The sequence below is a fragment of the Anolis carolinensis genome, unplaced genomic scaffold (genome assembly GCF_035594765.1).
Source record: "Anolis carolinensis isolate JA03-04 unplaced genomic scaffold, rAnoCar3.1.pri scaffold_14, whole genome shotgun sequence".
Lineage (NCBI taxonomy): Eukaryota > Metazoa > Chordata > Lepidosauria > Squamata > Dactyloidae > Anolis > Anolis carolinensis.
This window is the reverse complement of record NW_026943825.1, coordinates 6,114,802-6,128,052: the sequence shown is the minus strand read 5'-3', so window position 1 is coordinate 6,128,052 and position 13,251 is coordinate 6,114,802. Positions and strand designations below refer to the sequence as shown.

General features: G+C 38.1%; 1 protein-coding gene across 3 annotated transcripts in view; it reads right to left on the bottom strand.

Moving 5' to 3' along the window:
* The window catches only part of spindoc (spindlin interactor and repressor of chromatin binding), a 52,101-nt gene extending 43,184 nt beyond the window's left edge, over nucleotides 1-8,917 (bottom strand). For 2 of the 3 annotated variants that reach the window (XR_010001338.1, XM_062965501.1), the window contains exons 1-2: nucleotides 8,671-8,917; nucleotides 1,979-2,176 (exon numbers count right to left, since the gene is read on the bottom strand). Coding sequence is in view for 2 of the 3 variants with exons in the window: in XM_062965501.1 (XP_062821571.1) it covers nucleotides 1,979-2,135 (157 nt within the window). In the remaining variant the exon portion in view is untranslated. The remainder of the gene's footprint in view (nucleotides 1-1,978; nucleotides 2,177-8,670) is intronic. The other variant, XM_062965500.1, reaches the window with a different exon arrangement.
* Nucleotides 8,918-13,251: the final 4,334 nt, after the last annotated feature.

The following is a 13,251-nucleotide window of genomic DNA, read 5'->3' as shown; positions in this document are numbered from 1 at the left end:
ATTTATTATTTTACTCTATTATTGTTAAAAGGATACATAAGCACATTTACATTGAAGATGAGACTAATGATTTAACAGGAGTTGGACAGTTTTATCTTAAATTACAGTTCAATGTAAATATTCAAAAGTATTTAACCTGCTGATGCCTCAATTCATGTAATTTTATGTATCTATTTTTATTTCTGAAATTTACCACTCTCGGCTTATACCTTAGTCAATGTTTTCCCAGTTTTTTGAGGTAAAATTAGGTGCCTCCGCTTATATTCAGGTCGGCTTATACTCGAGTATATACGGTATATTAAATGAAATAATAAAAAAGAATAATAATAATAAAGAGAAAATATATATATATGGAGTAAAATAAGATAAAAAATAAAAAGCATGATAAAAAGTTGTTCAAGTTCCTTCTAGTCTCTTGCAGTTTTATTCTTGTTTTTCTTTCCTTCTATTCTTTACAGGAATATTTCTCCTTTTCTTTTCTCAAGAGTTCTTACTGTATGTCATGTCTCTCTTTTATTTTTTGAGTTATTCCTCAAATAGTTCCCAGTTTGTTAATTTTATGGGGTTTCCTGAATTCTTTTCTATGAGAAATGCGCTCCATGCAGTCATGCGAATGGCCACATGACCTTGGAGGTGTCTACGGACAACGCCGGCTCTTCAGCTTAGAAATGGAGATGAGCACCAACTCCCAGAGTCGGTCACAACTGGACTTAACGTCAGGGGAAACCTTTACTTTTTAGTTTATCCATGTCTACAACCTACCTCTAGCAATGTTCAGTCAACAAGTATAACATAAGAACTCATATAGAATAAAATACAATATGTTCAGAATTCACAATTGTAATAGACATAATCCATACATCAAAATTGACTGTAGTTCAACAATATATATTCTGTATATAATTGTTCACTTTTTCAATCAGTTCATTGTGCTGAAGAGCAAGTAGGTCACAGTAGATCCCTCAACAATATATGTTCTATATATAATTGTTCACTTATTCAATCAGTTCATTGTGCTGAAGAGCAAGTAGGTCACAGTAGATCACGACCTGTTTCGACTAGGTCTTCTTCAAGTGAATTAATCTGGGAAAATTATAATGAATTAACCAAAAACATATAAACATATAACCTATCCACATAAATGTCATTATAAATTTGACATAGAGACTTACAATAGTACATTCATATGTATACCCTTTATGCTCCTCTTTCTAGTTGTGTTTTTATGTCTTCTTCTCTTTTTTTCTAGAGTGGGTCTAAATAAAAGGAACAAACAGTGGCTATAACATAATTTAAGATTTTTAAGTTTCAATTAAGGTAGTATTTTATTTATATACTCACAGTGTTGATACTCTGCTGGCTCTTGGTTGATTCTTATAGCGAGTATGAACTGTTATTTGGTACCCTCACAATATAATGGGAAGTTTTGTCCTCAGGTAGGATGATTTCAGGTAGCCATTATTCATTTAAAGCAATATGGGGTTACTGAGTATATTCATATATGTGTTACTCAACACTAGATGGCACTGGTAGTTCTCCCAGTTTGGTTGGAATTTATAGTGTGGTAAGAAATACCAAGTACAGATTCACATGAAGTAATTATATGAATTATGTTCATTAAGACCTCGGGGGTGCTCAGTTTGTAACTTAAACACCCAGTATGATTCTCTTTGTAAGAGTTTAATATTGTAATCCATGTCTGAAGTTTGTGTCACCACTTCTAATATGTGGAATTTAAATGAATCTGGACTGTGTTGGCGATCATGAAAATGTTTGTAAAGTATTTTTTGTAAAGTAAAGTATTTTGATGTATGGATTATGTCTATTACAATTGTGAATTCTGAACATATTGTATTTTATTCTATATGAGTTCTTATGTTATACTTGTTGACTGAACATTGCTAAAGCAATCACTACATTTGTGGGTATCTATTACTTTTGTGCATAACCAGGAACCCATTTACTTAATACAACCTACCTCTGTCCTTGGGATCCACACTGGCTCCATCCCGCTTAACTGGAGTACGCTCGGTCACGACAGGATCGGCAGCCTCCTTCCCCTTCTCTTTGAAACGTAGAACAGAGGAAGAGACCTTGATGTAGTCCAGCCGGGGAGTTTCTGCCTTCAATGCCATGAGCAACCGCAGAACGGCACCGCAGACACACCGAAATCCAGCTGAGGAAGAAATGCAAATTATGTTTTAAAAGGCAGCCAGAGAATGCGATAGAATGCAGAAGATTGGAAGATTCAAGTTCAAGTTTCCACTGACACATGAAACCCAATAGATTTCTGATTTTCTGTAAAGATAAAATAGAGAGAAGAACCAAGTTTCCATCCAGCTCACTGGGGGGGGAAAGGAGCACGTCAATATACGAGGGTTGAATGAAAAGTAATGCCTCCACCTTCGTTACTTGGGTTTGGATTGGAATATTTTAATAAATCAAACGCAGAAATAGTCCGTAGAATGTGCTCTTTAACTACGGTAGAGTCTCACTTATCCAATACTTATACTATATGCTTATACTATACTGGTATTAGGATACATATTTTTAACAAGCTGAAAAGAGAGGTGGGTGATAAATAAAAATATATTATATTGATATATTAATATAATATATAATATATATAATATATATAATATATATTATGTTGATATAATATATACACACACACACAATGTAGAGTCTCACTTATCCAACATAAACACCCTGGCAGAACATTGGATAAGTGAATATGTTGGATAATAAGGAGGGATTAAGGAAAAGCCTATTAAACATCAAATTAGGTTATGATTTTACAAATTAAGCACCAAAACATCATGTTATACAACAAATTTGACAGAAAAAGTAATTCAATACACAGTAATGCTATGTAGTAATTACTGTATTTACGAATTTAGCACCAAAATATCACAATGTATTGAAAACATTGACTACAAAAATGCGTTGGATAATCCAGAATGTTGGATAAGCGAGTGTTGGATAAGTGAGACTCTACTGTATCACTATTCACTTTTCCACATCATCACCAGACAATTAGATTTTATTTATTTACAGTATTTATATTCCGCCCTTCTCACCCTGAAGGGGACTCAGGGCAGATTACAATGAATACATATATGGCAAACATTCAATGCCAACAGACAAACAACATACAGTATAGACAGACATAGAGGCATTTAACATTTTCCAGCTTCACGATTCCGGCCACAGGGGGAGCTGTTGCTTCACGGTCCACTAGTGGCTGTACTTCCTCATTCCTTTCCTCATGTCTGCTGGCAGTTTTAAGGTGGTGTAAATTAGCTAAATTAGCCTCCCATATAAAGCGCATAAATAAATAAATAAATAAATAAATCTGTAGTGATTTATTACTAGCCAGCTGCGCCACAGAAAAAGTAGTTCAATATGCAGTAATGCTACGTAGTACAGTAGAGTCTCACTTATCCAATGTTCTGGATTATCGAACGCATTTTTGTAGTCAATGTTTTCAATACATTGTGATATTTTGGTGCCAAATTCGTAAATACAGTAATTACTACATAGCATTACTGCATTTTGAACTACTTTTTCTGTCAAATTTGTTGTATAACATGATGTTTTGGTGCTTAATTTGTAAAATCATAACCTAATTTGATGTTTAAGAGGTTTTTCCTTAATCTCTCCTTATTATCCAAGATACTCGCTTATCCAAGCTTCTGCCGGCCCGTTTAGCTTGGATAAGCAAGACTTTACTGTATATATGTATATGTGCGTGTGTGTATATACCGTATTTCCCCGAAAATAAGACAGTGTCTTATATTAATTTTTGCTCCCAAAGATGTGCTAGGTCTTATTTTCAGGGGATGTCTTATTTTTCCATAAAGAAGAATTCACATGTATTGTTGAACAAAAAATGAACATTTATTATATACTGTACAGTAGTTTTCATCACAAACCAACATAACCAAACCAGACAAACTGTGACTCCTGTCAAGAATTTCTTGTTATTATCATTATTTCCATTTACAACTCGTATGTACATTTACCAATTCTGCATGCTCTGGTGTTTTGTTTGGTGGGCGCCGAGCATGCTTCCAAACAAAAACTTTGCCAGGTCTTACTTTCAGGGGAGGCCTTATATTTAGCAATTCAGCAAAACTTCTACTAGGTCTTATTTTTCGGGGATGTCTTATTTTCGGGGAAACAGGGTGTGTGTATATATATATATATATATATACATACATACATAGAGAGAGAGAGAGAGAGAGAGAGAGAGAGAGAGAGAGTAGAGTAGAGTCTCACTTATCCAAGACTAGCTTATCCACGGTTCTGGATTATCCAAGGCATTTTTGTACTCAATGTTTTCAATATATCGTGATATTTTGGTGCTAAATTCGTAAATACAGTAATTACTGCCGGCCCGTTTAGCTTGGATAAGCAAGACTTTACTGTACATATGTATATGTATGTATGTGTGTGTGTATAATATATAGTAGAGTAGTTTTCTGGGCTGTCTGACCATGTTCCAGAAGCATTCTCTCTTGACGTTTTGCCCACATCTATGGCAGGCATCCTCAGAGGTTGTGATGTCTGTTTGAAACTAGGCAAGTGAGGTTTAGATATCTGTGGAATTCTGTCCAGGGTGGGAGAAAAAACTCTTGTCTTTTTTTCCCAGAAAGATTTGTAAAAAAATCTTTAACCTTTTCATAACTATTCTTTGCCCTTGTTTTTAAAAGCCAATGGGCCTGAGCTTTTGGAGGAAGAGCAGATATAAATCAAAGCAATACGTAACCCATTGAGAATCCAAAGCCAGTGAGTCAAAGGCCTTTTGTATCACCTGCGACCTAATGATCCTTCCTTATTGGAGGCCCTGCGTGAAACTGGGGGCAGAAAGAAAGGAGTAAAAGCTGGAGGAGGTGCTGCAGGAGGAAAGCATTCCAGCAGACAAAGAAGAAGAGCCCTCGAGCTTCCAGAAGGAAATATAAGCCGGAAACTCCCTTTGTCCGCCTCTCTGCAGTTTCTAAACACACCCAGCTACTTGGCTCAATCTGTATTCTGACCACCCCACTGAACATGAAAATAAGCATGCACTGCTGAGGGAATTGCTGGGGGCTTTCTTTTAAATACAGAAGGACTTGCCGGCTTCCAAAGAAAGTTTGCCCTTGGAAGCAACACCTTGGCATTTAGCAATAGCCCAGTTTAGCTTGTTTTGGCCACGGAGGGCTTTGGTTATGTCTTCACTGTATATACTCGAGTATAAGCCTAGTTTTTCAGCCCTTTTTTAGGACTGAAAAAAAAAACCTCCTTGGCTTATACTCAGGTGAGGGTACTGGTGGGCTTATATTCAGGTCGGCTTATACTCAAGTATATATGGTATATTTATTATTTTTCTCTATTATTATTGGTATTGTTACATTTATTATTTTACTCTAAGGTAAAGGTAAAGGTTTTCCCCTTACATTAAGTCCAGTCATGTCTGACTCTGGGGGTTGGTGCCCATCTCCATTTCTAAGCCGAAGAGCTGGCGTTGTTTGTAGACACCTCCAAGGTCATGTGGCCATTCGCATGACTGCATGGAGTGCCGTTACCTTCCTGCCGGAGCGGTACCTATTGATCTACTCACATTGGCATGTTTTCGAACTGCTAGGTTGGCAGAAGCTGGAGCAACAGCGGGCACTCACTCCACTCCTGGGATTTGAACCTGGGACCTTTCGGTCTGCAAGTTCAGCAGCTCAGCGCTTTAACACACTGAGCCACCGGGGTTCCTCAATATACTCAAGTATATATAGTATATTTATTATTTTTTTCTATTATCATTGGTATTGTTACATTTATTATTTTACTCTATTATTATTATTATTATTATTACACTTATTATTTTACTCTATTTATTATTACATTTATTATTTTACTGCATATTATTATTACATTTATTATTTCACTCTATTATTATTAAAAGGATACATAAGCACATTTACATTGAAGAAGATGAAAATAATGATTTAATCAGAGTTGGAACAGTCATGTCTTAAATTACAGTTTGATGTAAAGATTCAAAAACATTTAAACTACTGATGCCTCAATTAATGTAATTTTATTGGTATCTCAGCTTATACTGGAGTCAATGTTTTCCAGTTTTTTTGTGGTAAAATTAGGTGCCTCAGCTTATATTCGGGTCGGCTTATACTCGAGTATATACAATATCTGTTGGTAGGGCTTTGATGGTATCCCTTCCAAGACTAGGATCCTACGATTCAGATGGCCATCTGTTGGGAGGACTTGGATAGTGTTCCTTCTAACTCTAGGATTCAAAAACTGTATGGCCATCTGTTGGGAGGGCTTTGATTGTGTCCCTTCAAACTCTAGGATTAGAAAGCTAAATGGCCATCTGTTTGGAGGGCTTTGATGGGGCCCCTCCCAACTCTAGGACCCTATGATTCATAGGCTGGATGGCCATCTGTTGGGAGAGCTCTGATGGTGTCCCTTCGAACTCTAGGATCCTATGATTCAGATGGTCATCTCTCAGGAGGGAATTGATGGTGGCCTTTCTAACTACAGTAGAGTCTAACATATCCAACATAAACGGGCCGGCAGAAGCTTGGATAAGCAAATATCTTGGATAATAAGGAAGGATTACGAAGAAGCCTATTAAACATCAAATTAAGTTATGATTTTACAAATTAAGCACCAAAACATCATGTTATACAACAAGTTTGACAGAAAAAGTAGTTCAATATGTAGTATTGCTATCTAGCAATTACTGTATTTATGAATTTAGCACCAAAATATCACGATATATTGAAAACATTGACTACAAAAATGTGTTGGATAATCCAGAACGTTGAATAAGCGAGTTTGGATAAGTGAGACTCTACTGTATAGGATGATAAAGCTAGATGGCCATCTGTTGGGAGGGCTTGGATGGTGTCCCTCCCAACTCTAGGATTCTACGATTCAGATGGCCATTTCTCTGGAGGGCTTTGGTGGTGTCCCTCTCAACTCTAGGAGCCTAGGATTCAGATGGCCATCTGTCGGGAAGGCTTTGATGGGGTCCCTTCCAACTTTAGGACCCTAGTATTCTGATGGCCATCTGTGGGGAGGGCTTTGATGGTGCCCCTTCCAACTAGGAATCAAAAGCTGGATGGCCACCTGTTGGGAGGGCTTTTATTGTGTCCCTTCTAAGCGTTGGATTCAAAAGCAGGGTGGCCACCTGTTGGGAGGGCTTTGATGGTGTCCCTCCCAACTCTAGGACCCTAGGACTCAGGTGGACATCTGTGGAGAGGGTTTTGATGGTGTCCCTTCTAACTATAAGATTCAAAGGCTGGATGGCCTTCTGTTGGGAGGGCTTTGATGGTGTCCCTCCCAACTCTAGGACCCTAGGATTCAGACAGCCATCTGTTGGGAGGGCTTTGATGGTGTCCCTTCTAACTACAGGATTCAAAGGCTGGATGGCTTTGGTGGTGTCCCCCCCAACTCTAGGACCCTAGGATTCAGATGGCCATCCGTTGGGAGGGCTTTGATGGTGTCCCTCCCAACTCTAGGAGCCTAGGATTCAGATGGCCATCTGTCGGGAAGGCTTTGATGGGGTCCCTTCCAACTTTAGGACCCTAGGATTCTGATGGCCATCTGTGGGGAGGGCTTTGATGGTGCCCCTTCCAACTAGGAATCAAAAGCTGGATGGCCACCTGTTGGGAGGGCTTTGATGGTGTCCCTCCCAACTCTAGGACCCTAGGACTCAGGTGGACATCTGTGGAGAGGGTTTTGATGGTGTCCCTTCTAACTATAAGATTCAAAGGCTGGATGGCCTTCTGTTGGGAGGGCTTTGATGGTGTCCCTCCCAACTCTAGGACCCTAGGATTCAGACAGCCATCTGTTGGGAGGGCTTTGATGGTGTCCCTTCTAACTATAGGATTCAAAGGCTGGATGGCTTTGGTGGTGTCCCCCCCAACTCTAGGACCCTAGGATTCAGATGGCCATCCGTTGGGAGGGCTTTGATGGTGTCCCTCCCAACTCTAGGACCCTAGGATTCAGACGGCCATCTGTTGGGAAGGTTTTGATGGTGTCCCTTCTAACTATAGGATTCAAAGGCTGGATGGCTTTGGTGGTGTCCCCCCCAACTCTAGGACCCTAGGATTCAGACGGCCATCTGTTGGGAAGGTTTTGATGGTGTCCCTTCTAACTATAGGATTCAAAGGCTGGATGGCCTTCTGTTGGGAGGGCTTTGGTGGTGTCCCTCCCAACTCTAGGACACTAGGACTCAGGTGGCCATTTGTTGAGTTTTGATGGTGTCCCTTCCAACTAGGAATCAAAGGCTGGGTGGCCTTCTGTTGGGAGAGCTTTGGTGGTGTCCTAGAATTGGGAGGGACACCATGATTCATATGGCCATCTGTGGGGAGGGCTTTGATGGTGTCCCTTCTAACTATAGGATTCAAAGGCTGGCTGGCTGGCCTTCTGTCGGGAGGGCTTTGGTGGTGTCCCTCCTATGGTCTGAGGGAAGTGGAAAGGCCTTTGGGCAGCCAACGCCCCAACGGGGAGGCTTCCTCCATTGCTCTGCATTCGCCCACAAGGAGCCCATTTCCACGCAAACGCGGTTCTGGCCGCCTTCTGTGGAAGCCCCGAGGGGCCGGTGGGCCGCCTCGAACCCTCCCCGCCCGCCTCCCTTCCTCCCTTCCAGCCGCGGCGCCAACTTACCTCCAGGCCTCCTCCTCGCCCGCGCCGCAGACTAGGCCTCGCTTCCGCCTCGGCCGCCGCGCCAGAGACCTCCTCCCCTCCAAGGGAGGCAGAGTGGCCGCCCCAAGCGCAGCCGCTCCGCCCCTCGCCCGCTCTATGGTTTCATTGTCCGAAGGACCCCCGCGCCCAGAGAGCCAACACTTCCGGCGAGGGGCCCACCGCCGCCATGGACTTCCACGTGGCGCTCTATCCCTTCGCGTCTCTATCATGAATGAGCTGGGAGGGGGGAGAGAAAAGGGCGTTCCCGTTTTACTGTCTGTTCAGAGCAGCCAATCACCAGGCCGGCCTGAATTGAGTCCCGCCTCTGCTCAGGTCTAGGCGGCCAATAGGAACAGGGAAACCGGTTAGAGAGGCCTGAAAGGCGGGCCACCTAGCGGAGGGAAGTGGTAATGCAGGGAAAAGGAGGCGCATGGAGTTGGAGGGCTGAGAAAGGGGTCAATGATTATTTATTTATTATTATTAGTTATTTAATACATTTATATCCCGCCCTTCTCATCCCGAAGGGGACTCAGAGCGGCTTACAAATTAAATTTACATACAATATTATATTATTAGCATAGCACAATACTGGCAATAAATTACTATATTGTACTATATCAATATATTGTAATATTATTAGTCATATTACATGTAATATATAATGATGGAGCATGTGTCCTGCAAAAGGCCCTTTAATCCATCAATCAATCTATCCATCCATCCTATTATATTAAGGAGCAGTACCTAAGCAGTACCTATTGATCTACTCTCATTTGCATGTGTTCGAACCGCTAGATTGGCAGAAGCTGGGGCTAACAGTGGCAGCTCACCCCGGATTCTAACCACCGGCCTTTCGGTCAGCAAGTTCAGCAGCTCAGCGCTTTTGCCACCGGGAGCTCCTATAATACATTCTAATCTATTATTACATAATAATATATTTATTATTCATATATTTGCGATATTTCTATCCCGCCTTTCTCAAGGTGGCTTGACACAGAAGGCAGCTATTTGATGCCTTGACAACAATATACAACATTAAAAGACTTTTTAAAAAATCATATAAATGTAATATTATAATAATAATATTTTTTAATTTATTTCCCACGTCTTCTTTCGGCTCGAGGCGGGGCACAACATAGGTAGAAATATGTATCATCTATCTATCTTTCTATCTATATCTATATCTATCTATCTATCTATATATAAAAGAGTGATGGAATCAGGGCACCGGACAAAACAGCAAAACTACAGGCCCCCCAACCTCAAAATTTGACAACATAACCACACCTCTAGGTTGATACAACAAAAAGAAAAGAAAAATAAAGTCCTAATTACAGGGCGAGCAATAATTGTTTTTATCCAACTGCTGCCAGTTTAGAGGGCTAATCTCTGCCCACTTGGTCTCCTAGCAACCAACTCAGCCAAGGGACAGCCAGGGTTCAGTTAGGGGACAGGCAGACTTAGGCCTCACTTAGGCCTCTTCCACAGATTGTGTAATTTGCACTGGATTATATGGCAGTGTAGACTCAAGGCCCTTCTACACAGCTATATAACCCATTTATAATCTTACATTATCTGCTTTGCACTGGATTATCTTGACTCCACACTACCATATAATCCACTTCAGTGTGCATTTTATACAGCTGTGAAGAAGGGGCCTCATATAATCCAGTTCTAAGCAGATAATACAAGATTATTAATATACAGTAGAGTCTCACTTATCCAACATAAACAGGCCGGCAGGATAAGTGAATATGTTGGATAATAAGAAGGGATTCAGGAAAAGCCGATTAAACATCAAATTAGGTAATCGTTATACAAATTAAGGACCAAAACATCATATTATACAACAAATTTGACAAAAAAAAGTAGTTCCATGCGCAGTAATGCTATGTAGTAGTATAGTCTCACTTATCCAACACTCACTTGTCCAACGTTCTGGATTATCCAACGCATTTTTGTAGTCAATGTTTTCAATATATCATGATATTTTGGTGCTAAATTCGTAAATACAGTAATTACTACATAGCATAACTGTGTATTGAACTACCTTTTCTGCCAAATTTGTTGTATAACATGATGTTTTGGTGCTTAATTTGTAAAATCATAACCTAATTTGATGTTTAATAGGCTTTTCCTTAATGCCTCCTTATTATCCAAAATATTTGCTTATCCAACATTCTGCTGGCCCGTTTACGTTGGATAAGTGAGACTCTTCTGTATATATTATATTAGTATATCAATATAATATAATAATAATAATATATGATATATATTATATTAATATATCAATATAATATATTTTTATTTATCACCCACCTCTCTTTTCAGCTTGTTAAAAATTAGTATCCTAATACCAGTATAGTATATATATCATATAATATATATATATGTGTGTGTGTGTGTGTGTGTGTGTGTGGGTGTTATAATGTTTATATATGTATATATAATCACTAGGTAGATGCAGATGCCCCATATATAATATACTAGCTGTGCCACTCGTTGCTGTGGCGAAGTCTGGTGGTATGGGAAATAAAGTATTGAGGAATTGGTGGTAGTTAAGGTAAAGGGTAAAGGTTTTCTCCTGACATTAAGTCCAGTTGTGTCCGACTGCACACTGAAGTGGATTATATGGCAATGTGGAGTCAAGATAATCCAGTTCAAAGCAGATAATATAAGATTATAAATGGATTATATAGCTGTGTGGAAGGGCCTTGAGTCTACACTGCCATATAATCCAGTGCAGATTACATAATCTGTGGAAGAAGCCTAAGTGAGGCCTAAGTCTGCCTGTCCCCTAACTGAATCCTGGCTGTCCCTTGGCTGAGTTGGTTGCTAGGAGACCAAGTGGGCAGAGATTAGCCCTCTAAACTGGCAGCAATTGGATAAAAACAATTATTGCTCTCCCTCTAATTATGACTGTTTTTTCTTTTTGTTGTATCAACCTAGAGGCGTGGATGAAAGGTTGTGTTGTCCAATTTCAAGGTTGGGGGGCCTGTAATTTTGTTGTTTTGTGGGTTGCTGTGATGCCATCACTCATTTATATATATAGATTAATAATATTTTAATGTATAATATTTTTATTTTATCACCCACCTCTCTTTTCAGCTTGTTAAATATGTATCCTAATACCAGTATAGTATATATAATATCATATAATATATACATATATATGTGTGTGTGTGTGTGTTATAATGTATATATATGTATATATGATCATTATGTAGATGCAGATGCCCCATACACAATATATATATATTATATTTAATTATATATAATATAATATATATATAATATTATAATGTATCAATATAATACAGTATAATAATTATATGTAATATAATATATATTATATTAATATATCAATATAATATAATATTTTTATTTATTACCCACCTCTCTTTTCAGCTTGTTAAAAATTAGTATCCTAATACCAGTATAGTGTATATATGTGTGTGTGTGTTATAATGTATATATATGTATATATGATCACTATGTAGATGCAGATGCCCCATACACAATATATATATATTATATTTAATTATATATAATATATATATACAGTAGAGTCTCACTTATCCAACGTAAACGGGCCAGCAGAACGTTGGATAAGTGAATATGTTGGATAATAAGGAGAGATTAAGGAAAAGCCTATTAAACATCAAATTAAGTTATGATTTTACAAATTAAGCACCAAAACATCATGTTATACAACAAGTTTGACAGAAAAAGTAGTTCAATATGTAGTATTGCTATCTAGCAATTACTGTATTTATGAATTTAGCACCAAAATATCATGATATATTGAAAACATTGACTACAAAAATGCGTTGGATAATCCAGAACGTTGGATAAGTGAGACTCTACTGTATATATAATATAACAATATTTTTATTTATTACCCCCTGTCCTTATGGATTGAGGTGGAGCTCAACATATGTGTCATAATAAAATATAATATAATATCAATATAATATAATATATTGTGTGTATATATATCAATATAATATATACACAGTATTATAATATATCAATATAATAATACAGTAGAGTCTCACTTATCCAACATAAACGGGCCGGCAGAATGTTGGATAAGCGAATATGTTGGATAATAAGGAGGCATTAAGGAAAAGCCTATTAAACATCAAATTAGGTTATGATTTTACAAATTAAGCACCAAAACATCATGTTATACAACAAATTTGGCAGAAAAAGTAGTTCAATAGGCAGTAATGCTATGTAGTAATTACTGTATTTATGAATTTAGCACAAAAATATCATGATATATTGAAAACATTGACTACAAAAATGCGTTGGATAATCCAGAACGTTGGATAAGCGAGTGTTGGATAAAGTGAGACTCTACTGTATATATAAAATATATAATATATGCTCAACATATGTATAATAATATCAATATAATATAATATCAATATAATATAATATCTATATATTGTGTGTGTGTATATATATATATAATATTATATCAATATAATATATATATTATAATATATCAATATAATATAATATTTTTATTTCTCACCCACCTCTCTTTTCAGCTTG